A 27,218-nucleotide genomic window follows, 5' to 3' on the forward strand; every position below is an offset into this window, starting at 1 on the left:
TCTAAAAAATTTAATACTATTTCATGAAATGATCTTAAGGACAAACATATTGTCCATTTTAAATTCTCAATTCAGGTCATGTCCAGATCAATACTGTCCAATGTGATTACAAAATTTTGGTTTTCCACAGCTGTCTGACATAAAGTTCATGATTTTGATCCAGCTCCTAAGAGAAGATAACCATTCCACAAATCACCACCACAATTTACATCCTTCCTTTCAGCACACCTTTTCCATAAGCAGGCTCTCCAAGGATCTTCCCTTATTTCTGGTTTGCATACTGCACAAAACAGAGATACAAATCACAGATAACAGGGTCAGACCCGACAGCCTCATTGGAGGAGTAGAAACAATGTACACTACCTATGGGAGGAAACGGATCACCACAGGGTAGAGAACACACACCTAGTGCAGAGTATTGCCATTTTCAGCATATTGTGAACGTAACAGTATCAGAACAGGCTGAAGTACACAAGCCTAAGGAACTGAACTTTGACTACTTTATCAACTTTGAAATGCAGATAGGCTTATAAAAAAGAGGTAAGCCATTTAAAATTTGCAGCATGCTCTTAGTGAATCATTTCCCTGACCATAGAAAGGTTTGAAATTCTTTCTTCCAAAGTCTATAAACATATACTGACACCTAAGTCAAGCTGAACAGCAGAGCTAAAAACAAAATAAATGTGAAAACAGTATTCTCTAAAGATGATCTGTGATTCCTGGTAAGAGATATTCTAAGATCCTATTTATCAGCCCAACTACACGAACACAGCAGAACTTTTCATGCATGGTGCTTCAATCTATACACAAATACTTTTGGCTAGCCAAATTAGGAACAGGATTTTTAGGGATTTTTAGGAGTGTTTAGATCACTCCAATGTGTAGAGCTGCCAAAAAAAGTTCTTATGGCTCTCCCAGAGTCTGAGATTCTGTGATATTTGCAGAATCATTGTCAAGAGTATGTTCCAGAGATCCATCTCTTACCTATCCCATCCCTATCCCTATTCCAGGCCCACAGAGTCTTCGAAAGATGTATCTATCAGAATACCCTACAGCAAAACTACCATAATTTTTGTCAATAAACACATTTATCCTATTTTGCAGTGGCCTAAACAGATTACAGGTTCTACCAAAGAAGTAAAAACAAATTAAACTCTAAAGTCACAGGAGGTGACCTCACCCAAGGTCATGGGAACAAGAGCGGTTAGGGCAATACAACTCCAAGGTTGAATCTGAAAATTGCAGAACTTCTACATTTGAAAAATAAAAGATTAAAAATTATGAAGGTGTACAAGAAATGACATTTCAAACAGAAGTTTCAACACAAACCAGGTTTGAAGAAGTTGTGTGCAGGAAGAAACTGTGCATAGAGGCACAACAAAAAAAGGTTCTCTGAGAGTGCTTGTGTGTGTTCAGTTTTTTCAACACAACAGGAACAATATTTGTCAATGTTCTATCACTTCATACATGAAGTCCATTTTAATTAAAAATACATATATCTTCAAAATCTTGCGAGAACATCAAATCAAGCAACTGGATTTAATTTCCAAAAGGAAGTACAAAGAAAATCACAAATTTGTCTTAAAACACTTTTCTTTCCCAAGAAAAATCTGATACATTTTTTGATAATGTTTTTTTTTGTTGTTGTGGTTTGTTTTTTGGGTTGTTTGGTTTTGTTTTTTTTTTGTGGGGTTTCTTTTTTTTGGTAATAAAATATACCAAAGAGGAGAAAGAACCAGTCTTTTCACGTCAACAGACAAAAGCTAAGAATAAAAATCCAGTTTCTTGAAATCTGAATGGAAATCATGCCACTATTTTCATTAAAACATAGTAACACTTACTCTCCTAGACTTCGGTCACAAAATGTAAATGCATTTCAGGAAGGAAAAAGAAATCAGTTATAGTAAAGAAAATTACAGTGCAACAAGAATAGTATTAGTGGGTTATACAGTAAATTATACAAGAACTCTTTGGCATCTCACTGATTAATTGATGTTTTCAAAAAGCTTTAAAAATAATTATAGTAATTCTCATGCTCTGCAGGTAAGCATCTGTATCTAAATTTGAAGAATTAATAAATAATGACTATAGCATAAAGCACTTTTTATACTTGTATTTTTAAATGTCACAAACCCAGTAGAAATAACAAATTCATGTGCATTATTAATTTTTGAGTCTGTGAAAAAAATGTGTACTTGTCACATCTTCCATATATATTTAATATCAGTATCACTGATAGACATTCCCAGCAACCATGAAAGCCAACTACTTCTGCTATGTCTCTTGATCACAGACCCAGTTGAAAGAGGACATCTGCTAACACACCCTAAACAGCAATGACTCCTTCTTGGGCGTGGTCAATCAATGGCTAACTCAAAGCAGTCACCATCTCCATGAGGTTCCCTAGTCTCTCATTCTACCAAGCTCAAATCTGGAAGTTTTTGGCAAATCAGTGAATCCTGAATGCCAGGCAGAATCTAATAAAGTGCCTGCTGACCTTATGGGACTTCATACACAATGGTCATTATCACAAACTTCCCAAGGCAACGAAGTGAAGAGTGTTTGAGACTGTTCCAAATGCCTATCAGCAAGTCACAGAATCACATGGGTTTGGGCTGGGAGGGGCCTTTGGAGATCATCAAGTCCAACCCCCAGCTGTGGGTGAGGATTTCTTTCACTAAGTTACATTGCTCAACAACCATCATCTGTCACCTTTAAAAGCCAGGAGTCACCATAACTTTTATGAGACCGGAAAAAACAAGACCGGAAAAAATCAAGGAAATCTGAGCTCTGTAGACTAAACTATTTCATTGTGATCCCCCTCAGAATCTGAAAAGGGGGATAGGGTTAATCCATCACTTACTCATGGCCCAGCAGCCACACAAAGGAAGCTGGCTGGCATTCATTTATATGAAGAGAAGGCACTAGCAATCTGAAAACAAAAATAGACCTAATGTTTAGGATTACATATACAAAAGATGCTTACTTCCAGATCAGAGTTTGAAACTACTCCAGAATTCATTAAATCTAATGGCAATCATAATTGGAACTCTAAAAATACTTATTAGATTGCCAAACTGATCCAGCTCTTGCACATCTGAACACTAGCATTTTGCAGCTGAGTAGCAAACTTGTCGTTTTTGCAGATGATGATAGAGGTGTTTTGGGATTTGAAGTTCAGTTTTACATAATCGTTATAGAGTTTGGAATAATATTGTGAGATAAAGTTCTATGAATAGGGTCTTCTTAATACTGCCCAAGTTTTTTCATTCTCAGTTTGAGCAACATGGCACCATCTGAAGTATTTTACAATACTGGTAATAAAAAGAAATTATTTTTCGGTAAGTCTCATATTTTTACTGGGCATTCATTTTTTTTAAAAAATGCTTTTGCCAGAAACATTCAACATCAGCATCAAAATAAAGACGAATGAACAAAAGGAATTAAATGTCTGATAAAAGTTAAAATAACTTTATTTTTAATATTAACATTACAAGTAATTAAAATAGGTGTTTCCAAGTTAAACCACCTTATATGCTCACCTCTTTCTGATCAACTTGGAGTGCTGATTTTAAAATATCTCTGAGCTGTGTTAATTGTCGTCGTTCCTCATCTTGTGCTTGTTTAATCTTGAATGAAGGAAAACACAGGTTAAAATAACTTTTTTTCAATTTTCAATGCAGGTCTTTCAAATTTGCTGCTTAATTGGTTCATTTTTTGAGAAATATTCAGCATGAATGAAAGGAAAGAGAAAAGATAATGTGATCTGTTTATTTTCCCTTTTATCTTCAGAAAATTCAGAAAACATGATAATGGTTAGGATATGGATGGGTTAAGACTTTGATATTGCCTCACAATGCTCTTGCTTCTTTGTGTTCCATTTGAAACCACATGTTATTTTCCACTTAATAAACACTTTAGAGCAAAGGCTGTCTTCATAGCATTTTTAAACAGTGAGGTCCTGAACTGAAACAAAGGCTTCTGAATGCCATATTAAAGCAAGATTTTACCAACAATGTACTCTAAGGCTTAAATTCCGACTATTAGAGCAGTCAAGCAACCTGAACCAAAACAATCATGCTTCTACTGTAAAAATTTTAATTTGCCACATAAACATGAAATGTTGCTACTCACTGTATAAAGATCTGTTGAGAGTGTCTCAATTGAAGGTTTGAGACTTTCAACTGCTTTTAACCCATCCTGAAAGAAACTTAAAAAGAAAAGCAAAATCAAGCTGTTATGAAACTTTACTTTGTATTTTCGGCCTAAAAAGTTGCCAAAGTAAGACATGCATATTATTATGCCGTGCCATAAACGTCAAAACAGTAAACTTATTTTAGTCTATCTTTGACTGATCCACCTCTTTATTTCCATCATAGCTTATTTTAACATGCAAAATCCCCAATTAGATTGAGAACAGCCTCATTCTCACCTCAAGTACAAGTTCTCATCACACTTTGTGAAGGCCCAGAACATATAAGATTCATTTGAAGAACAGCAAAAGCACTGGTAGATATAAAATAATTGTGATTTCTTGAAGCCACATTATTTTATGTCTGATGCAATCTTTTTACTGAAGGAAAACCCCTTTGCTTCCCAAGTACAAATTATGGTCTATATGCAAGCTGAATATGCTACATCTTTCTGTAGTACATGCATTTTGTATTGAGAGAGTAATGACATCTATGCCAAGTATTCCAGTTCTTAAAAAAAATAATTTGAGATTTAAAAACTAAATTTTAAAAAATCACAGTTGCATATTTGATTAAATATTGCTGCACTCTTTGCAACATAAAATATTTTCACTCTGGGAAGCAGTCATTAAAGTGACAACACAACACAGCATTTACATTGCTAAAATTTTATTAAATGTACAGAACAGATTAATGACACACTACAAGTTAAACTGATTTTAAAAGCAACACAGCTATTTAAGGAAAAAACACAGATGCAGACTGGTGTTTTAAGTTGAAAACTTAACTGATTTCAACAGGTTAGCAGTGGCTCTGTCAAGTTTATAGCTGTGACTTCATTGCTGCGTGACAAACTTGTAACACCATCATAACATGTATATAGTTCTCATTCTAATGAAAACTATGTGTTTTACTACTGGATCCTCCTCCAATAAACTAGAAAAAGAAGGACTCTTTCAATATCGTTTTATTCCACTGCTTATGCAACTTATTTTTCTTGAGAACAAATTAATTTAGATCATTGTTAGATACACTCAAAGAAGTCCATCAAAACTAACAGGCCACTAAGTAATAGATCAAACTAAAAGCCCTGTTTCAAGAGTAGTTTATAAACAAATTATTGTTTGGTATTCCTTTGGAACATACAATTATATTCAATGTAACAAGCTCAACCTCATTACATGTTTCAGAATATAGTAACAAAAGCTATGACAAATCTGACAAAAGCAATCTGTCAGAAGACATCATTAAAAACAGCTGAATCTTAAAATTTATTTTGAAAATTCTAGAGAAGTGTTATGATGATGTCAAAAGTTGAAAACAAAACATTGTTCTACTTAGTGTAGAGATAAAGAAAAGTAAAACATACTTGCACTGAGCATGAAAATACTTGATCAAGTTCTGAAGCAAGTCCACTCCTTTTTTAATCTTGATTTCATTGACTTTCAGCAGGTACTGTTAAAACAGCAATTCACAAAACAAATTACTTATTACTGCTATGGGTTGGTTTTTTTAACACTCTATTTTCAGTTATATTTCAACAAGTTTTAACAGTCACAGATTTACAAAACCTAAAAGAAAATGCAGCAAAGTGTCTTCAAGAGTTAAATCACACAAAAGAAGTCTTGTCACTGCTGAATTTTGATATCCTGTGAGGATATTTCACTATGATTTGTTCAAATTGTTAGAATATCTTTTGGGGCTCCTAAGGAAAGCCTCTGTTAAAAAAAGCATGGAAGGGTTTATGGAGTACATTTAGGAACCCATTCATACATCTAGCAGCACATCTAAAAATGTATCTCACTAGTTGCTAAATTCATTGCTAAACAGATGTCATTAAGGAGGAAAGCAGTTAGCTTAAAAAAAAGCAAAGGATTATTTTTAAAAAAATTAAAATCTGCCTGTTGACTTTATAGTTTTCTTTATCAAATCCTTATACATGATAATTACAACAAATTGTTGTTTAGCAAGAGATTTTTCAAAGAATCTGCTGTCAAGTGCAAAAGAAGTGTAATTACGGTCCTTTTGCATAAGGCAGAATCAACGTCCACATTAAGTGGCAGCTCCTCCCATGAACACCATCACATAAAAAATGTCAGCCATGCAAGCAGAAGTTTGATTGATCAAATATCAAAGTCCTTAACTGTCCATTAAATGACAACATATCTGAACCTCAACTTATACAGTGACCTCCAAGCAAAGGAGAATGTCTCCTTAATGATGCTCTAATGTATCTGGGTTTCCTCTTCTCACAGTACACTCTAAATGTTTCAAATCAGCTAAAGTAAAGCAGCATCCAAGTGCCAGCTTCCAATGTTGCAGCTTCTTATGCTGGTTCAGGTGAACAAATGATGAGCTTAAATGTAGACATGTGCACTGGATAGTGGTTAGTTACAACAATCACCTCTCCAACTCCTGTTAATATAGAATGGAGCTCTAGGCATTTGGTATTCAGTTCACTTTCACAGTTTATAGAGAACTAGTCTTACTTATGATAAAACTTCAATATGTCACCTTTCTGGCTTACTATCAAAAAAAACCCAAAGTACTCTTTCACGATTCTCCAGAGGTAACCAAGTATAAACTTTTCCTCAAAATCAGAAGAAATACAGGATACACCTCAGCTATTCCACATTTAAGGTAATTTGATCGAATTTCAGAGACTTCACCCTTCATAATCACTACAACTGACTAAAGTGAATTCTTCCTTTATTGTGACACAGCAAGAGAGAAGCATCTGTTCACAGTTCTTTCTTAGGAAGAATACAGATGGGCAATTAGCTGACAACATCCATATGTTTATTTGTTACTCAAATCCCTTTATCAGTTTTGAACATTTTAGTCTGATTCTGTATAGGAATGTGAAGCTTTTCTCCTACTTATGAGTGTGTGCAGTTACTAAAAGTAATATTCAGGACAAGTACAGTTATGCTATGCTGGCATATGAGTGAAATTAGCTATCATTATCACAGGAAAGGCAGTAGAAACACCCATGGTGTATTTTTGGGCTAATGTGTACTAAAAAAGAACACAGCAACTTGAATTCCCAACCACAGAACCAGACATACCCTTAAATGAATTGAACCAAAAATATTCACATCAGATTTAACATACTGCTAACTCACAGATATTTTGAAGTAGAAACATACTGAAACAACTTGAAAGACAACTGGATTCCATCCCTAGCACTTTTTTCCTGCACTAACCCTGGATTGTGCAAGACTATAGCCTCTCCTCCTAATAATGCAACAGCTGTCAGCACAGGGAACAATTCAGAAAATGATCAAGGCCTTAAAATAACTTCCAGTGAAGTAGTGTAAATACTTATTTATTATGATCTCTTAGTGTTTTATTTGCATTCATTTACCTATTAAGTGAAATTAGAAAATATCTAAATTCCCTGCAAGGCTTGCCCATCAGGATAAATAAAAAATGTATTTTCATTAACGGAGTCAACAAATAAGTTGACATTTCCCTTTAATATCACATCTAATCTTAAACAACTGCATTTTTCAAAATTTTCTTAAAAACAGCAGCAGAACAATAATAATTTCACACTGAATCTTACCTCACACATCTGTAACTGGAAGAACCTTCTTTCTTTCTCCATCTCTTCTGCAATTTCAGCTCCACTTATTTCTGTACGAATCATCCCATGTAGCTTAGCATGCTCCTTTTTCTCCTTCTCTATTTTTGTACTATAAGGCAAAAGGAATCAGTCAATGAAGTGAGAAATCCACAGCCTCTCAGGAAATCAGATTATTCACAAAGTCTACTGACAGATGCGGAGCCAAACTCCTGTAGCTTTGCATATGACTTAGTTCCAGATCACATTTCATTTAAAATTTGACAATGACTGAAGATTAGCAGTGACATACAGTAGCTGAAATACAATTAATCATGTGTTAAAGTAATGTTCTGACAGATATTCCAAAAGAAGAATCAATGAGAAGAACATACTAAGTTTTTGCTCCAAAGAAAGAAAATACTGGAAAAAATAATGAGTTTTAATTGAAAACATAGGGGGATGTTTAATCCCAACAGAGCAAACACTGGTTAACAAAGTTCAATTATGTCACCAGATTTATTGAGTCTTGCCTGTCATCAAGTCATCTTCTATATATACAGGGTTTCCTAAGCCAAAATCACAGTTGCAGTCTCTACTTGCTGCTGAGCCAGTTGGCACGGGGAATGCCGACCAGCCGGCTGTGTTGCAGACTTCAAAGTCTGCTAGACCAGCTGTCCTAATTCCCTAAAAGTTTCCATGAACATTTTCCAAGAGCTCTGAATAAAACAGGTTCTCCTGCAGAATACAAATGAATAACCAGTGCCTGGCATATTCCCACAAACTCACTTGTGCATTTGTTAAAGCTATTCTCCATATTATTCCTAAATGCAGTAGCATAATTTGACAACCCAGTTAGATGAGTCTAATATAGAAATATATATAGATATATGTTAAGGAAAGAAAATACATGAGAACCTCAAAATTTAGAGCCTCAAAATTCTGAAAAGAGTTTCTTGAGGAAATGCTATACTGCTTTTGAACAAAAGGAAGCATTACACAGGAATATAGGAAGGAGGTCAGAGGAACAAATAACACACACAACTGTCCTACCTCCTCTTGGGTAGTCAAGTGTCTCTTAGCTCTCTCTCTGAAAAGATGACATGTCTCAAGTACTCTCTTAACCTGATGTCAACATTACCCTAACAGCTTATGGGAAAATGTCTAGAAGGTCTAAGGACTTCCAGTCAACAAAACATTCTGTACTTAGACTTCTCAAGCATGAGGAACTGCCTCCTATTACACCTCAATCAGCAAGGGAAAACAAGAATTAATTCCATTAATCCTTCCCCTCAACATTCCCATTGGGAAGCATTTTGAGCAGCAATTCAAAAAGCTCCACTGTCCTCTCAGCACAAGCAAGCACAGCAGAGCCAACCCTGCGCAGTATTCCAGCAGCCAGCACATCCAGCCAGCTCTGTGCTCCTCCTCAGCCCATCACATCCCACCAGAAGCAGACGTTTGGAAGGAAGCTCCTCTTCTTTGAAATAAATATTCTGAAAATCTCCAGTCACCTGAATTAAAACTCAATTCCAGAATGTTCTGTTTTCATGAAAAATAAGTCAGCACTCTTACCCAATTACTACCAACTACACTATTTTGAAGGCACAGAAAACTAGAATCCAGACACAAGAATTAACCAGACAACCCTGAACAAGAAAAATTAACCATTACAAAAAAAAATTCACAGAAAATATGCAGCTCCTTTCTAACCCATACTCTAGAAAAGTTTACATTACATCATACTTGATAGTTCTAAAACAGTCAAACCTCAGAAGAAATATCCAGGATGTTGCAGTTCTCTCAATCTCCAAATTAACCTAACAGTTCTTGAGGCCAGAGAACTCACCAACATGTGACCAGGTGTGAGAAGGCTAATTAGTACTAATTACTATTGTATAGTATTTTCATTTTTTATGGAGAATAATACTCAAGCATAAGAAAATGAGACCACCTCCAAAATCTTAGGGGTTTATCAGCATGCCATAAGGTATCTCTCAATCCTAGTAAACCAAAAGACAGCTAACAATGCCAAAGAGTCAAACATTATGCACAATATCACAACATACATTGTATTCCTCCTAAAGCAAGCTAGATTTTGGTGAAAGAGTGCTTTCTGCTCTTTAAAGGATAAATCATACTCCACAGGCAACAAAATAGTTAAACCAAAATGAAAATATACTGACCTCTATCAAGTAATTCAGAGAATTATACCCTTGAAGCCATTTGGTGGAACTTCAGGCTACTTATCTTCAAAAATTCAAAAAGATTCTTTATCAAAAAACCCAAATAATCTCTCAGTGACAAGTATCAGAGATACATGCCTGGTGCATTTCACATTTGCATTTCCTCCTTGTTTATGCTTTTAATATCTAACTACATCTTCATCTTTGTAATTCAGAATTTACTCTGTTGTTTTGCCACCATAATATGCTACCTCTTGACTGATACTACAGGACACTTTCTTTCTAGGGAAACAAAGAATCCCCTCACAGCCGTTTCGCATGGAACTGAGTGCTCTCTTCTGAGTGCCAAAGGCTGGCTGAGTGTCCTATCCAAATGCAAGGATCAAGTTAGCTTCAAGTGTCAGTCTATTGTGACATTAACCAAATCCTTTTGGCAAAGACCATTCTGTAACACTACACTGTAGGATTTCCAAATGTTGAAGGGTATTCAGGTTTCCCAGGCAGATCAATTAACCCAAATTAATAAGAAAATTGTGAAAACTTTGAAAAATACCCTAGAAGCAATAAGAAAGCAGCAAATGTTTTGTAATGCTGCTATTCTTGGAGCTCATGCAGCACATATCATATATACAGACTTTTCTGGCTAAGATTAAAATGTGAGCACATGTCAGTACATTTACAACACAGCTGCACACAACTAATATAAAGTCAGCTCAGATGTGTGTAACAGACAAGCAAAGCTGAAATACAGGATGAAGAATTACAACAGTAAAGTCAAAGAGATACAAAATGAATGGCCTCACCAATTCAGTTTCCAATATAAGACTATTTTTACCACTTCAATTTGAAAAGCAACCATATTTCAATATAAATTACAATTTTAATTTTAATAAAATCATTTTTGTCATACAGATCGTGGTATAAATAAGCACCAAAGACTTGTTTTTATTTTCTACCAGTCAATAATGGTAAACAATCAGAGCACCCTGTGTACATGCAGCAGTAGAGAATTGGCTGGTTGGGAAGCAAGTCAGTCATTCTTCTTCTTCTCCATAAAGCAGTAAGCCAGGCTGAGTCTGGGTACATACATGAGAAGGTGCAGAGACTGAGAATAGCACCTGGAAGGAACACACTTGAATTGATAGCACTCTGGAAAAATAACTGCTTCTGAAGGCTATTTTGTTTGACAAAATAATATTAGACATTTTCATTTCAAATATCTTTTCTTTGTCTAGTCTTCCTTTTCAGTCTGACTCTCCTGGCTCTGTCTCTCCAGCTTTTCAATGAAAGAGCCTCCATTTTATTTCACCCTACTGCCTGACAATGCTCACAGTAAAGCATGTCTCTCCTATCACTCAAGTCTCAATTAAGTAGTCATCTTTTCCTTTTGGAAATGCTGAGAAGGTTTTCCCTTCCATACATGCTGCTCTGAATGATAAAGGGAAAGAGGGCAGAAGGAATTAAATGTGCACAGATATTTTCATAATTTCATCCATAACATCTGCAGATTCATCCAAAGACTTTTCTATTTAATTTGTAGGCAATATCTTTCAAAATAAAAATACTTTATATGAAATCTTAGGCTTTAAACAGTATATTGTGGATATGGTTACCTCGACTTCAGTAAAGTCTTGACACTGTTTCCCACAGGATTCTCCTGGAGAAACTGGCTGCTAATGGTGTGAGCAGGTTCACTGTTCACTGGGAAAAAAAACTGAAGAGCCAGGCACAGAGGATGGTGGTGAATGCAATCACTCCAGCTGGTGACTGGTCACTAGTGGGATTATTCCCCAGGCTTGGTGTAGGGGCCAGTCCTGATTAATATCTCTGTGGATCACCTGGAAAAGGGGATTGGGTGCATTCCCAAGTAAGCCTTCAGATAACACTAAGCTGGGTGAGAGGAGTGGGATGTGGATCTGCTGGAGGGTCGGAAGACTCTGCTGAGGGATTTGAGGCCAATGGTATGAAGTTCAATAAGGCCAAATGCCAGGTCCCACATTCGCAACAGGCAGCACTACAGGCTGGGGACAGAGTGCCTGGAAAGCTGCCTGGTAGAAAAGGACCTTGTAGTGCTTGTCAGAAGCCAGCTGAACACGAGCCAGCATGTGCTCAGGTGGCCAAGAAGGTCAACAGTATTCTGGCCTGTATCAGTACTAGTGTGGTTAACAGGACCAGGGTAGTGATCATGCCTGTACTCTGCACCAGTGAGGCCACACTTTGAGTGCTGTGTCCACTTCTAAGCCTGTCAAAGACATTGAGGCGCTGGAGCAAGTCCAGAGAAGAGCAACAGAACTGGTGAAGGGTCTGGAGCACAAGTCTGATGAAAAGTGGCTGAGGGAGCTGGGATTCTTTAGGTTGTTGAAAACAAGGCTTGGGGGGACCTTATCACTCTTCACATGAAAAGAGGTTTTAGCAGTGAAATTTCAGTTTCCTCTCACAGGTAACTAGCAATAGGACAAAAAGCAACTGCCTCAAGTTACACCAGAGGAAGTTTTGACCGGATATTAGAAAAAAAAAATTCTAGAAGGGGTGGTCAAGCATTGGAACAGGCTGTCCAGAGGAATGTTTGAGTCACTATCCCTGCAGGTACTTTGATGTGTAGATATAACACTCAGGGATGCCTTAGATGTGGACTTGGTAGCATTACATTTATGGTTGAACTTGAACATCTTAAAAGTATTTTCAAACTTAAATGATAGTATTATTCTATTTTATATTCTGTATTTAAGCAATCTTGTTTAGAACTTTCATTCTATACCATTATTTACAAGTTGCGACCTCCATTGTCATATGTACTTGCATTAAAAGTACAGAAATATGTAAGCAAAAATGACAGAAATATGTAAGGAAAATGGCAGAAATACCTAGGAGCTATGAATATCAATGATCTACTGAGTCAAGTTAGAGCTCTGAAGAAGTAAATTGAGAAATGGTTGCATAATTTTCCGATAAAATTGTTTCATATTGTGTAAAACATGAGTTTACCAAACCGGAAATAGCATCACTTAAATAGGTGTGCAGACATCTTAACAAGTGACTGTATTTGAGTTTGTTCATTTTTTCATTGACTTCAAATAGTTCAGAAACAAATCAATAATAGTTATTTCTAGATATGAGTGCTTGCATTTCTTCACAGTAATGCATTGTTAATGCCTGGATCTTAAAATGTCATAAACACATTCAAACAACTTGTTCTCTTCACTCAGTTGTGCAAAAGACACCTCACGCCCAGATTTTAAAAGGACAATGGCGAAGGAGGAGAGTTATCAGCCTTCCCAGAAATAGCTCATTCATTTCCATTAAACCTTTACATTTCATAGCATTAGTACACTTGTTAAAGAAGGCTTCTGAAGATAATAAGCATTTACAGGCCCCAAAATAAGACAACTCTATTTTAAAATTTTTTTTTTTTTTCTTTTCAAGAAAATCAGGTTTATGTCCAGAATACATATGTATTCAACTAAAAAAAAATTATGAATAATATGCTTCAGTTAGTCTGTGCTTCTATTTCCTGTGTAAAATTGATACAAAGTCTTTACCTCGGAATCTACCACAAGAGGACCAATCAAACTGAAGCATGTGGGTAATATCTGGCTCAGTGCCTTGCTGAATCCGATCTGTCTGCTGGGAGAATGAGCAGTTTTTATGACATGTGTACTCCTTCCCCATATGGTCCCCCGGCATGCCTGCCATTAGTGTTTAAGTACACAGGGGAAAACAACTGCCTCGTAACAAAAAGAGCCCAGTCTGAAACAGCTCTCCCGAAGGACACAGACCAGTTCTGCTGCACTGCTCTGGTGGCCGGCAGCATCTCTCAGCTCCTGTGTGGGAAACGACAACTGTAACTTAGGTCCCATGAGAAATGCACTGCATTAACGCTTTAAAAACATTTAAAAATCTTTATGGCTCCAACTGAGTCATGTTAATGATTGATGGTGAGAAATGATAAATTATTCATGAATGTCACCTCAGGATAGCCACAATTTTTTGACTGAGGTAGGTTTGCATGAAGCTATAGGTTACTTGTTCCTCATACTACCTCGTTCAAAAGAGGCCCCAGAGTACAAAAAAATACGGATCCAGCTTCCCTCAGTTACTTGAGCTAAGATGCTCCTGAGGAAAATAGTCTGAGAAGTTAGGTGGCCACAAGGCAAAGGAGGTGCATAGTAACCAATAGTGATGGATGGTGACTCAAGAGCATCAGAATGGATCTTAACATCTCTCTCCCAAACAAGAGCTAGATACATAGCAATTTTTAAATACATTTAATTACATACAGAGGTTGAAGCAGCAGCTCAAAAATTGTTATGGGAATAAATCAAAGCAGATCCCATTTCTAAATTAACTTTCTTTTCAAGTAGGTCACACTTGGGTATATTTACACCCTAGAGGTCATTGCAAAGGTGCAAGTAAGAGAGATGAGACAGTGTGACAAATGAGCTTAAAATTTTTCCTTATAAAGACAGCAAACAATATGAAAACTGTTACTTCCCAACAAAGTACAAAAATACCACTTCATTATCTGGCACGCAGCTTCACCAGTCTGTACTTGTGACAAGGAAATGCAGATGAACAATATGATATTAAGCAAATGATACAGAGGCATGTGCAGAAAAAGAACCGCCTAGCAGCCTTGAATAATTTGTTAACCCAAACAGGAAAAAAAAACCAATAACAAAACCCAGGAAGAATTTTTAAAATAATTACTCACATATTTAAAGAAATATCACTAGAAAAGACAGCTCACTAAGCACACACCTAGAATTGGTTTTAGGCACAATCCAAACAAGAAGTTCTCAAATGTAACAGATTGAAGAAGGCAGAGCAAACCTCTGGCTATCAGCACCTACATCCACCATTCTACTCTGGCAATACAAGCTGTAGGTGAGACTGAGGTTACCTCTCCCAGTTCCTTCGTCCTTTTTATTAAAGCAGAGAGCATGAAGATACCACAATAAAACCCCCAAATTTCACAATTAACAATTCTTGAGGTGACTCTGCATGCACCCAGATGACCAAGACACAGCTATAATGAAGTTTAGATGCATTCAGAACAGCCTCAGAATGAAAAGAGCTACTTTCTTAGGAAACCTCAGCAGCTTGTATAATAGCAACCCAGAAAAACCTCACTGCTTTCCAATGACCAAAAATTAGTATGAGAAAAAAGCTGACCTGAACAGGTTCAAGCTCAAATTAATGCCCCATAATGACAACTCATAACATCTCAATTTATCCGGGAACTGATCTTATGCACAAGAGGTCTGACAAATCCCACAGTCCTATTGCAGGGGCAGGGGTCTCATGGAAGTTCTGAGACTGAATTTAACTCAACAAAACCATGGAAAACTGGTCTGCACCTTGGCATAAGCATCAAAAAATAATACTCCCTAACTGCCAACATTATGCCATGAGAAATAATTTCTGCTTTTGTAGAACAGCCTACAAAAAAGGCAAAAAAAACCAGCCCATAGTTTTAAAGAATTTTCTTGTACACAGAATCCCCAGGCTCCCTATCCTGATCCTCAAGCAGATGATCCTTTGGTCTTGATCAAAGTCAAGGAGTCCAACAGGCTGGACTAAGAGCTTAAAACTTTGAAATACTGATGTGGAGCTTTCATCTAACCACTTAAAAAAATAGAGCACTCAGTAATTGTACTAGTCCACCACTTAGAAATACAAAAAAAAAAAAAAAAGGTTCATGGATCTGAAAGAATTTCCTGATGAATATGTGCTACCTTCGACTTTTGCATGTTGAATAACCTGACACGTAAATGACTTTGAAATGAGCATTGTCAAGAAGGTCTGCTTCATTTGTTAAAAAATCTTGCAGAAAGTAGAGATAACTGCAAGCAGAAAAAGGAAACCCCATTTCAGATCAAAACCAAAGTGTCTTACTTGAAAGCCAAGTCATAAAACAGGTTTTCTAAAGGACTGCCAGTTGAAAGAAAAAGAAGAAATCTCATTCTATCATACAAGCAGCAATGGATTCAATCCCACAGACAGAAAACACATTGTCAGCATCATGTTTTCAGGTCCTGAATGACACAGCACACAGAACAACATTTCCAACATGTCCATAACCTCAAATGAAAATCCCCAAATATATAAATACATTTTCTAAGGGAATTTCTCACTTCTCAAGTACTTAATTAAATTAAATAACAACTGAAACTGAAAATATTTCTGGTATATCTGACTGAAATGCCCACTCTGAGCAAACTGATGATCAAGTACAAATCTTTACATCACTTCAACACACTCATCCTAGTGAATATTAGGTCAGAAGTCCTAAAAGCACTAGAGGTCTTGGTCTAGTAGTAACATTGCTCTTGGTGTAGGTCCCAGCAGTGCACACATTTATTTTAAATTCTGCACATAAATTTAATGGGATATCAGTATGAATAGTCACACACAAGTAAATAAGATTTCAGATCCAGCAATCAAGCAGTGCTAGACAGCAGCAGACTAAATTACAGGACTATTCTTCAAGGCCTGTCCTCAGAGATCAACTACTGCCATAGACAATGATAAAAAATCTTAATTACTTCAATAGCCAATAACTGGTATGGCACCAAATGAGAGTGCTCACCAGTGTCAGGAACATAAAACACTGGAGCCATCACAGACTTCTATGGATTTAGTGTCAGACCAGAGGTTTATCTCAGTATTTCAGAATACATTTTTATCAAAATCCAGCCATAGCTAGGCAGTTTCAAAAACCAAAAGCCACACAGGTGTTCCTCACAATTTGATGCTAGAAAACAATAACTAGACCATTCTAATTGTTATTCACAAAAGAAATAATGAAAGTTAGCTAATTGGTTGCTTTTGTGGATAAACCAGCTAAAGGAATAATTTCTGAAGACTTCAAACAGACTAAGTGTGCACCAGAGAATCATTATAACTTTGTGCATTTAAAAAAAAATACATAAATGGTGCTAGGTTTTCAGCCAGTCTCGTTGGCTGTGGATCTGCAAGTTATTTATGTTAAATAGTGTCATCATACATTATTCTTCTGGACCTGTATCACCAGAGATGGTCTGATAAAAGGCAGCATTATTTCAGAACAATGAAACTGGACATGTGACACAAAACTGATAGCCATAATCCAGGTAATACTGTAATGTGGAATAAAACTCACTACAAAATTCTGCTTCAGAAACTGTCGGCTGTACTGATACAATTGACCTGGCCAACCCTGGAAACAGCTGTCCGTGATGTAGGGCACTGAACCACTTAAGATTTACTGGGAACTAGAATCAATTGTGTTTGATATTAGGTGTTGAGCTTTGTTGACTCATTCAATTTATTTAGCTGGATATAAAACTCTGGTTTATATAAACTTATTTTGTAGCTGTTTATACTGTGTCTGGTAATTTCAAACAAGTGGCTTGTGCTAAGTTGAGTTAGATCCACAACATGACCCAACTTACAAGCCTCAGATAGGTGTACATCCACTTCTAGTACATGCTGCACCTGATGAGAGCACCCAACCTCAGCATTAAAAAAGAACTCTACAGATTTATGTTACATTTCCCTCTAAAATAAAAGTTTAAAAGATACATACACTTTTGTTTCATAGTCCTTCCAAGCTTTATCAAAGGGCTTTTTCAGGTCCTGTCAAGAAAAGAGAAAAAATAAGAGACAGGTATTTACATGAAAAATGCTGTGGCTCTAACAATGAAGACACACCTTGGCCACTTTCAGTGCCTACTAGAATAAGGGACTCCACTCTTTTTTGAACATAAGGATTGTGCAAAAGCAATCTTGCACATAGGAAAAACAACCTTGTAAGGAGAATTAATACGCTCATGTTTTTAAAAGCATCTCTAGGATGCTTTTTACTATGATTTTTACAGCTCCATTTTATTCCTTAAAAGGTGCAACAACATGTTATCCCAAGACCACACTATGCAATCAATCAAAGTAACTACTTTCTCATCTTTCTGTCTCTGACTCTACTGGAAAGAAGTCTCTATCCCAAGGCTGTAGTATTGCCTTGGCTAAGAACTTAATTCTTTACATTAAAGTTTAAAAAATCAATTTTCCATTGACTTAATGGGAACAGTATAGACCTTATGGATCAGCATAACTAATTTAATGAGAATTCTGAATTACTTATATTCCAAATTACCTTCTTTCTTCTAAATAAGGTAACTTGAATAAAATGAACAAGTTTTAAAGTTATTTCACTAACGTCTAAAATTGCAAGAGCTGAAATTTTTATGAAATTCAAGAGAACAGACAACTACAAAGAAATGTTAACTGCCAGACACTGGAAAAACTTTGCAACTACATATTAAGAATTAATTCTTACATGTTAGTTAGTTATTGAGAAAATTGTTAAATTAACTGAACTAGCATTTGATTATATTCTCAAGGCAGTGGGGAAACACTGTATTGTAATAAATGTATTTATTCTGACATGAAGGAGAACACAAATGAAATGTGGTAAGCAAACAACATGAAGATAATAAGCCTATCTTACTAAATTATCTATTTATCCTCCAGTAATTTACAGAAACCATTTTTAGTCTATGTACATATTCTTCTCCTTCCTTCAATGTCCTAGAACAATAGCTGCCAGTTGTTTCCTGTTTGTTCAGTAGTAAACAAAGCATAAGCCAACTAAGTTTGCTCACCATAGGCTCTGAAATTTATCATAAACATACCATCATTTGAGTCCTAAGTTGCTGTTATTTCAAATAGGAAATGTCCTTGGGGCATAAGCAATTAGATTTCAGCTTCTTTAAGAAAAATCCCATGCTCCTACAGTCTAATGTGTGCTTCTTAATAGTTCCAAGTTTAGAATGCTAAATGCTAGAATGCTAATAATCCTTTAAAATATGGTACTACCCTTTACTCTAAGTAACTAAGTAAATATCTAAATCTTACACCTCTTTCCCTGCTTATCTTCTATATCTCAAGCCTGCTTTTAAAGCTTCTCAAATGTTGTTTTGTACACATGGTCAAGAACATGTGGTATGTGAACCCACAAACAGCAGGGATGACTTGATTCACAAAAAAAACCAAAAAACAAACAAAACCTTCAAAGTATCATTTATTGAGCCAATACATTATATTGAGTATCCTATGCCTTCCAACACATAAGATTAATACACTTGCTAAATGTATCTACTGCACCAAGAACAATCCTATATGTAAATAGGAGAAAAGACATACCCCTTTTACTCCTTTCAGGTCTCCCTTCAGCAAACTGTCCAATGGAAAAGTGATTATGTTGTTCATATTCTGAATCTGTAACAAGAAAATTACATCAAATGAGTTAATATATTTAGATGCAGAACATAAACTGTCTTAATACACACATTTCAGAAAGTTTCACTAAGAAATCTTTCATATTATTCTCCTTTCCCTGTCTTACGGAGATGCTTATCAGCACAGCCAGTAATCAAAGATGAAAGCAACACGAGTTAATTAAACTCACTCTGGAAGCACTATAACCCAAGCCAGCAGGAAACCTCCAGAATTACCACTGATTATAAATATCTCATCCAACAGTGCAAAATAAGACCACTAATTTTTACATTGTTGTATTTCCCATTTAAGTTAGATGAAAACAATAATACCATTTTTTAGCACTGATAATTTTAAGCCCACAAGCATATTTTATATTAACCTTGTTTACTTTTCAGCCTCTTCAGACCTATTCCATAGAGCATATCTACTACTCTTCCAATACATGGCATCTTACTCTGACAGAAGTTATAAAGACAAATAACGCTGGCCTGTAAAATAGCCACCATTCCACTATCTTCCATTTGTTTTAAAAAGCAACACATCTACCTTATTTATCTCATGCAAACTTTGAAATAAGAATTTTATTAAGTCTTTTGTATGTAAGTAATTCAAGAGAAAATAAGTACTTCAAGAAGATATAAATTATTTCAAATTAAGACAGTGGTAAAATAATCATGGTTTTTTGTTAAGTATCTGTATGATAATATTTTAATAAGTAAAAAGAACAAAGAAAGACTTTAGGAATAAAACAGCTAGGAAAAGATTGTACATCAACTCCTTTGTGATCCAGGGAAAACATTCAAGGTATGAAATATAATGTTTAGGCAGTGAGTTTAAACTGTAACTATTCAAAAGCATTGGTTGCTCTGAGGAACAAAATCCAAAATACTTTAGAGTAACACAATGAGAAAAAAAATCAGAATAACTCTTGCAGCAGTTCAGTGAAGGTTGTTCTTGGATGAGTTACTTCTTTGTTTTGGTATTTTAAGGTGTTATTCTAAAATGTGATTTTTTCCAAGAAGCTCTGAAATGCCTATATGAAGATGGCTTTCAAATGTTCAAATTACAGAAAGAACTTTGCATCATGTATTAATAAATGTTTTTATTTCTTCAGGAATAATGTCAGGGACATCAAAGTGTCCTTTGAGATGATCCAAAGTGTCCTTTGAGACCCATCCAGAGATGAAAGAATAACAAAATTTCAAGAAAAAAAAAATTCCAATTATGGATGCTTCAGTCTCCCCAGAATTAAAAAAATACAAAATATTATCACCCTGTAGTTACTTGGTGCCCTCACTAGAACAGTCTCTGTGATATGTAACAACTGTTATTAAAATAAACAAGCAAAGCCCTGCTGTCCCCACCTCTCCTCCTCAAAGAAACTACCCTACTGCACTTGCTTGAAATTTCAGCCACTAGTCAAAATGAACCTTCATCAGCTTTAAAGGTTACACAGATTGTCTCTTCATAAGAAAGCTAAAGAAATGTAGAAAATCTGGTCTTTGAACTCTTAACACAAATCACATTTCCCCCCCTCCACCCTACTTTTTTCTCCTCCCCAACAAGCTGCAGGACCCAGCCACAGCCCTTCAGAATCAACAAGTTAAATTTCAACTCTGAGTTGGGGTTGGTTTTTTTAAGTACTTCCTGTAAAAACTGAATGAGCAACACGTACACATGCTTAGCTGGCAGTGCTGGAAACCATCCACCTCCTAAGTCCTCAGCAGTACTATCACATGCACATATCAATACAGCCATTCCCAAAGGTAATAAAGTTACATGATGGAAACACAGGAGATAAGTGCAAAGGTTTAAACTGCATGACACTTACATAAAAAAAACCCCAAAACTTCTAGAAGCTGCAAGTGCACACCCAGGATGTTTGTTCAGGTGGAAAAGAGGAGGTCTCTTTCAAGATATCATCCCATGCAAAATTTTCTACTTTGTTATTTTATTTTATGATTATGATGTAGTCAAATGTTTAACTTCAGTTAAGATCAATACTTTCATGGCTTCCATTTAATTATTTTTCAAATTCAGTAGACAGGAATAAAGAACAAAGCATTTCCCAAGAGCAGACTCAAGACAACTGATTTTTCTTTAAGTCATTTTAAAAAAAAATAAAAATTCGAAATATTACCCCAAACATACTCATGTGTAAATATCAATCAGACTTCAAAATAATTATGGATATTTGCTAGAATTTCACACCATAAGGCCTGGAATCCAAAGCAACTAAAAAAAAAAAAGGAGAAAGGCTCTACACTCTTTAAAAGTTTAGAGAATGTTTGCCTATTCAAATTGATTCCTTCTGTGTGCTATCACCTGTACATTACCATCAGCCTATTGTATTCCCTATGCTCCTATTCTATCTGCAACAAAAGTAAACATACATAATGCATGAACTTGTCATTATTAACCTAGTTAGATGAATAATACTTCCTCATATTTATAAGTCAGCAAGCAATATACAGAAGATCTTACATGTTTTTCCCCTCTTTCTTGAGAGGCAAAAACTGAACTATCTAAAAATATAGACCCATTTTTGGCATGCAGAAAAGCACTAATATGCTGCAGCTCCTATTCTGTGCACAGATTACAAGGAGCAAGAACATATGCAACAGCCTCTACATTTTGACTACTTTATGTTTTAAAATACACAAAAGTGCAAAAAAGCTTCACAGAAATTAAAGTCATCCCGTCTCAGAGAAACACTAGCAAATTCCATTCATTCTAAAAAAAAAAAAAGGAAAAAAATAGTTGACCTTGTTTCCACTTCCAATATTGCTGCTTTGGCACTTGTAGTTTTTCTGTGACAGTTTCCAACAAGATGACAGGGTAAAGAATTAAAACTTCTTAAGCTGGAGAAGGCTCAGAGAAGAAGAAATGGCAGGGGAGAGAACATATAGACAAAACACATAGCTGCCAGAAATGCTGGTACCGACAAGAGGCAAGCCAGCATTTGTAAAGGGGAAAGATGTTCAAGGGGTTTAAGGGCCTATGGCTAAACACTTAAATTTGCTGTTTGCCAGCCCTCCTGATTACTTTAAAGTACAGCTCTTCTCCAAAAGAGCTTTGGATACCGGTGCCTGCAGTACTTCTGTAGGTTTTGTTTGCTAAATCCAAGCAAAAAGGAAAGAAAGCCTTTTCAGTATACTTCAGAGGTTAAAAACTTTTCTTAACATGCAGAACTTAAAACTTTTTTCAGTTTAAACTAAAATTCAGACAGTTGAGCAGTATGGTATGTCTCCTATTGCCATTACTAAATGCAGTCTCTGTACTTGGCTGTGGGCATCTCAACCATCAATGAACTTGGACATGTGCAGGTGATGGCAGTACAGCCCACTGATAAAACATTGTTTAAGTTATTTTCTCTTTTTTATGACAAGTCCTATTGGATTTAATAGTTTCCAATAATTTTCCTAGTAGCATTAGTAGGACAAGGCCAATCAACATGACAGGGAGAAAGTGGAAATCAGAACATTCACTACAGATGAGGCATTGTTTTTCTGAACTTTAAGGTTTAGCATCTACCAACAAGACTTCAGAAAAACATGTAACAAAGACTGGCAGCACAAACTTCCATCTTTGCACTGTGCCTTCCCCTCACACACAAGGACACAATGCTGCCCATCCTCTGTCCTCACCCCCTTGCCCCTGCAGCACAGGTGTGACTGAGCTGGGACATCCCTCATCTCCCATTATGTCACAGGAAAGCAGAACAGGAGCTGAGCACTAGTAAGTGTCCACATGGAGCTGCTGGCACAGCTGCCTAGAAAAATGCCTTTACACAAGATACCAAGTGTTGCCACCATGGACTACTTAGAATCAGCCCTGTTATAGCACCAATACACAAACTACAAACTGGGAATGCTCGATTAGGAAGCATTTCACGGGAAATCTGAAAAGCATAAAATGAAGAGTTGTAAAAGCAAAGGAAGGAAGAGACTTGCAGTCATTCTAGCCCTTCTTTGTTGCCAGTGGAGAATTCCAGAGTGCACATTTTCTAACCAAGGTTGAAAGACCTAAGTGTTAGGCTTCTGTCACTTTCACTGGGACACTTCACCTAATATTTTCAGAGTGAGATCCCATTTATATGCAATTTATTATTTTCCTCCTCCACAATCAGAGTTATCTGTGAAGCAAACCATACATTTAAAATTCTTCTAAACTTTCTTCATAAACCTACCTATTGAAGCCCTAATCATGTTTTATTACTGTCCTCTTAATTTCCTCAAGTTGGATCAATACCCTCTGGCAAAAAAATAAAGATTAGATTCCAGGTGGAGCTGCTAAGGAGGAATTATTACATCTTGGTTTATATCTCTACAAGCATAGATCAAATAGTACTCTTATTTTTTAACTCTCACTGTTAGCCAATTTTCATCAAGTGTACTGGTGAAAATCAGAAAGTTCACAACTTAAATCATTAAGCTTCATATACAATACTCCAAACTCAAATATGTATACCTGTGGAGCTTTTTCATGGACTTAAGAGAGTCCTTCTAGACGAAAATATGTTTGTGAAGGTTCAGGCATCAAACATTTTTTTTAAAAACCTTGGTCTAAACAAAGAAAATTCTGGGCATAAATTTTTCAAGTTCATTATATAATACAGAAAAATAATTCCTTCAGTTTTGTTATTATCTTTTACAGTTAAGCAAATCTTCTTTCTTCTTACATTTAAAAAAAGCAAGTAAAGCAAGAACTTATGATCAGAAAAATATCATTGCTGTTCTTCCATTCTTCCTTACTAAAAATCCAAGGATTATTAATAGAAAATAGAATCTCTTACTCACAGCTTTCCACAGAGTGGAAATATCAGGTCTACTCCTCTCAGTCCAGCCTATTTCATTAGCTTTAAATTTATATAAATGAAAAAAAAAAGGACAAGCGTAGGTAAAACAACAACAAATAGAGAAAATGGTATTTGTTAAGTAGCTACTTCATCTTCACAGATCAAATCCTTTTCAAGGGTTCATCTTGACAAAGATGCCCAACTAGAGTTTATTTCTTCTCAGTGTAGCAATTTAATAGGATTTAAAAGAGAAAATATTTAACTTGCAAACATACAGCAATGAGCCTTTCCTTGTCCTAACATTTTTCATATTAACGCTCATACCTTTATCCCTTGGCACTATACTTAAGAAGACACAGTAATTAATACTACAAGCAAGTGCCATACTGACCTAACCTACCTGGGTGCTTCTCCTACTCTAGGAGGATTCTAGAGTCCAATTCTATTAGGTCCAATTCCGATTCTGGTCCAATTCTATTAGGAATTAATAACAAGGCTGCCATAAGCAAGCAATATTGTGCTTGCCACAAACTGTAGCATGTTACCTCTGAAAGTGGCCTCTAGCACTTTCATATCTTTCACTACCAAAAAGACAAATTGATTGTTCAATCTTCTTAAAAAACAGAAGGTGAAGAAAAATTTTAAGTTGATACCAGAGCTTTGGCAAGATAAAATAATTGCACAGTATATATCAGAAAGTGATCCAAATAAGGCAAACTGGGATAGAATGGCTAAATTGAGTGGTTACAAGGATCTCATACACAGTAAATATCAATTCATTTCTTGAAGATGCAATTAAGAATCACTTCAAAAGTGAAGAAAAACTACAAAGTTTGGCTTTTTTTTTTTTTTTTTATTTTATGCACTATTTGAAAGTGCACACATAAAAGCAGCTTCGCAAACTTATAAAAACCTCAAGATGTAAACTTTAACTTGAATAGTATACAGATTCAGGATTAAAAACAAAAACACTTCAGTTGTTATTGAAATACTTTAAAACATTGATGCCTTGATAAGGTGATAAAAACTTCAGAGTCTTTTGGGAAACTTTTAAAATTATTAGGGAAAACAAGCACCTGAAACTCCAGTTAAAGCAGAACAACTTTATAATGGCTCTCCTCTACCTTACGAAGGAAAAGTTTAAGGAAAATCGTTGTGCAGAAGCACTTCAGAACTACAGCTCTAAATGCCATCCAGGCCAAGAGCTGACAAAACACATCAGCTTCTAGAAAAAAAAGTAAAATATATGACAAAGCAAAACTTGACAGTAGCCCTAAAGCTTTGCCAGTGTTAATAGCTTTGAAATCTGTTCCAGTCTGAACATGTCCTCTCACTTCCTTGCACATTCCCCATCCACTTCAGTTTAAATCTTCTGTGGAAATTCAGCACCCTGTGAAACTCCAGAGATAGATCTATTTAAAGAGTACCTTTCTGAATGTCTTTTCAACAGCAGAATGTTGCATGGCCTTGGCTACATTTTTGATGAAAATACTTACAACCCAGACATGTGGAGTGCTACAAGGAAACACCAGAGGAGAGGCATGTTTTTAATGTCAACATGTTGGAAGCATTCAGAGTTGAATATGCCACCTCATTGTGAGAATGCACATATGGCTATGACTTTAACAAATTACACCCCAAATTATTTCCAGTTACTGTACAGAACTTTTTATACTGGTCAATATCCTTTTAACCTTTTAGAAAACTAGACCTGAAACATTGAATTTATGAACCGATTTTCAGAATTACCAGTTACAAAAAATTTATTCTAATGGGATTTTTAATAGGCAAAGCTATATAAAGCTACAATTTTTCATAATTCTAGATTTCTTTTTCATAAATATGGCATTTGTAAGCAATAATGAAGTTCACACCTTTTTTTCATATGTATTTCTTTCTGGAGGAAACTATTTTCCTATTGAGACAGTAAATTCAAGCATGATTAGGTTTCCTTTGCTAGTCAGGAAAAAACAAAAAGCTTCAAACCTCAACAATACGAGACACATTAGGAAGGAGCGGAACTTAGAGAGATTTGCTCTTCACCAGACAGTATTAAAGAGAGAAGGTGCCTATGCTATTGCAATACTAAAAAAAAAATTAATTTATTCACGCCTATGCAAAATTACTCTTCCCTTCAAAAATAGAGAAAATTAGAACCACAAACTGAGAAAAACTACAGACTTAGCTACTCTCTTATGATATATCCTCTTCTTATACACACAAAATGAAGCAAAAGGAAATAGCTGCTACTAAAAAAACCCACCAATTCACAGCAAAAAGAACTACAAACATTCCTTGAAGAAGACATACAAAACACTTAGATAGATAACAAAATGTAACAAAAACAGGCATTCCAGCTTCCCATAGATATTATTTTGGTGTTTTTCCTTTCCAAAGTGTCAAAGAAAAGTTATTCTTGTCAGAAACATTTTGCAAAGATAGTTTCTGGTTTTAAGAGAAGAAATAGCTACGATTTTTGGTAAAAAAGCAACACCTTCTAGCTTTCAGAAGTATTCCTGAAATGTAATACATTAAAAGATTTTTCTGGGGAGGGGGTGTAGTGTCTAGCAGATGGCCTCTTAAAACCACCTAAACATCACATTTCCCAGATCCATTTGCCTAATGAATTCATCATACTGCAATTAATATACGATAGAGAGGGGGTTTTAGTCAACAGAAGGTATCAATTAGAAGACCCACTCCATCTTCCTTTCCCTAGGAACTGTCTGCCTCTGTATGAGAGACTCAGGATAACTGACTCACAATGAAACAGGATGCCTGTTCTGATACATAATCTCAGATAGTATTTGTACATCCAGAGAAGTTCAAATCCATATAATCAATACAAAATACATTTCACTGTTGATAAATACATTTGTGGCTGTTTTCATCAATATCATGATTGGGTAAAAAGAGAGGACAGCATCAGAGTGAATGAAACTGCCCTAAATCCCATCAGCTGGAAACATTCCCCCAAGAAGTGATTATGACCAGCTGGCTGCAAACTACAGACATTTGGTCTAGACTCACAAAAGCATTTGATGTGTCTCCATGCCATTGATTTCAGCGGACACAAACTCTTAAATGCTCCTGGGAATCTGGGTCATTTCCCCTTCCTAGCCCCTGGTATAAAGGTTCTGTGAATTCAAGTAAATGTGGTATTAAAGACATGGGAAAGCTCTAGCTCATGGGATGTAATCAGTCTGCCCTTTTTA

General features: G+C 35.9%; 1 protein-coding gene across 3 annotated transcripts in view; it reads right to left on the reverse strand.

Annotated features, from left to right (window-relative positions):
- Positions 1-27,218, reverse strand: part of ASAP2 (ArfGAP with SH3 domain, ankyrin repeat and PH domain 2) — an 85,459-nt gene that overhangs the window by 34,345 nt on the left and 23,896 nt on the right. For all 3 annotated transcript variants that reach the window (XM_058836388.1, XM_058836387.1, XM_058836386.1), the window contains exons 4-9: positions 19,128-19,202; positions 17,512-17,561; positions 7,762-7,891; positions 5,563-5,648; positions 4,135-4,210; positions 3,543-3,629 (exon numbers count right to left, since the gene is read on the reverse strand). In XM_058836388.1, the coding sequence (XP_058692371.1) occupies positions 3,543-3,629; positions 4,135-4,210; positions 5,563-5,648; positions 7,762-7,891; positions 17,512-17,561; positions 19,128-19,202 (504 nt within the window). The remainder of the gene's footprint in view (positions 1-3,542; positions 3,630-4,134; positions 4,211-5,562; positions 5,649-7,761; positions 7,892-17,511; positions 17,562-19,127; positions 19,203-27,218) is intronic.

Source organism: Poecile atricapillus, chromosome 3, assembly GCF_030490865.1.
Source record: "Poecile atricapillus isolate bPoeAtr1 chromosome 3, bPoeAtr1.hap1, whole genome shotgun sequence".
NCBI classification, from domain to species: domain Eukaryota; kingdom Metazoa; phylum Chordata; class Aves; order Passeriformes; family Paridae; genus Poecile; species Poecile atricapillus.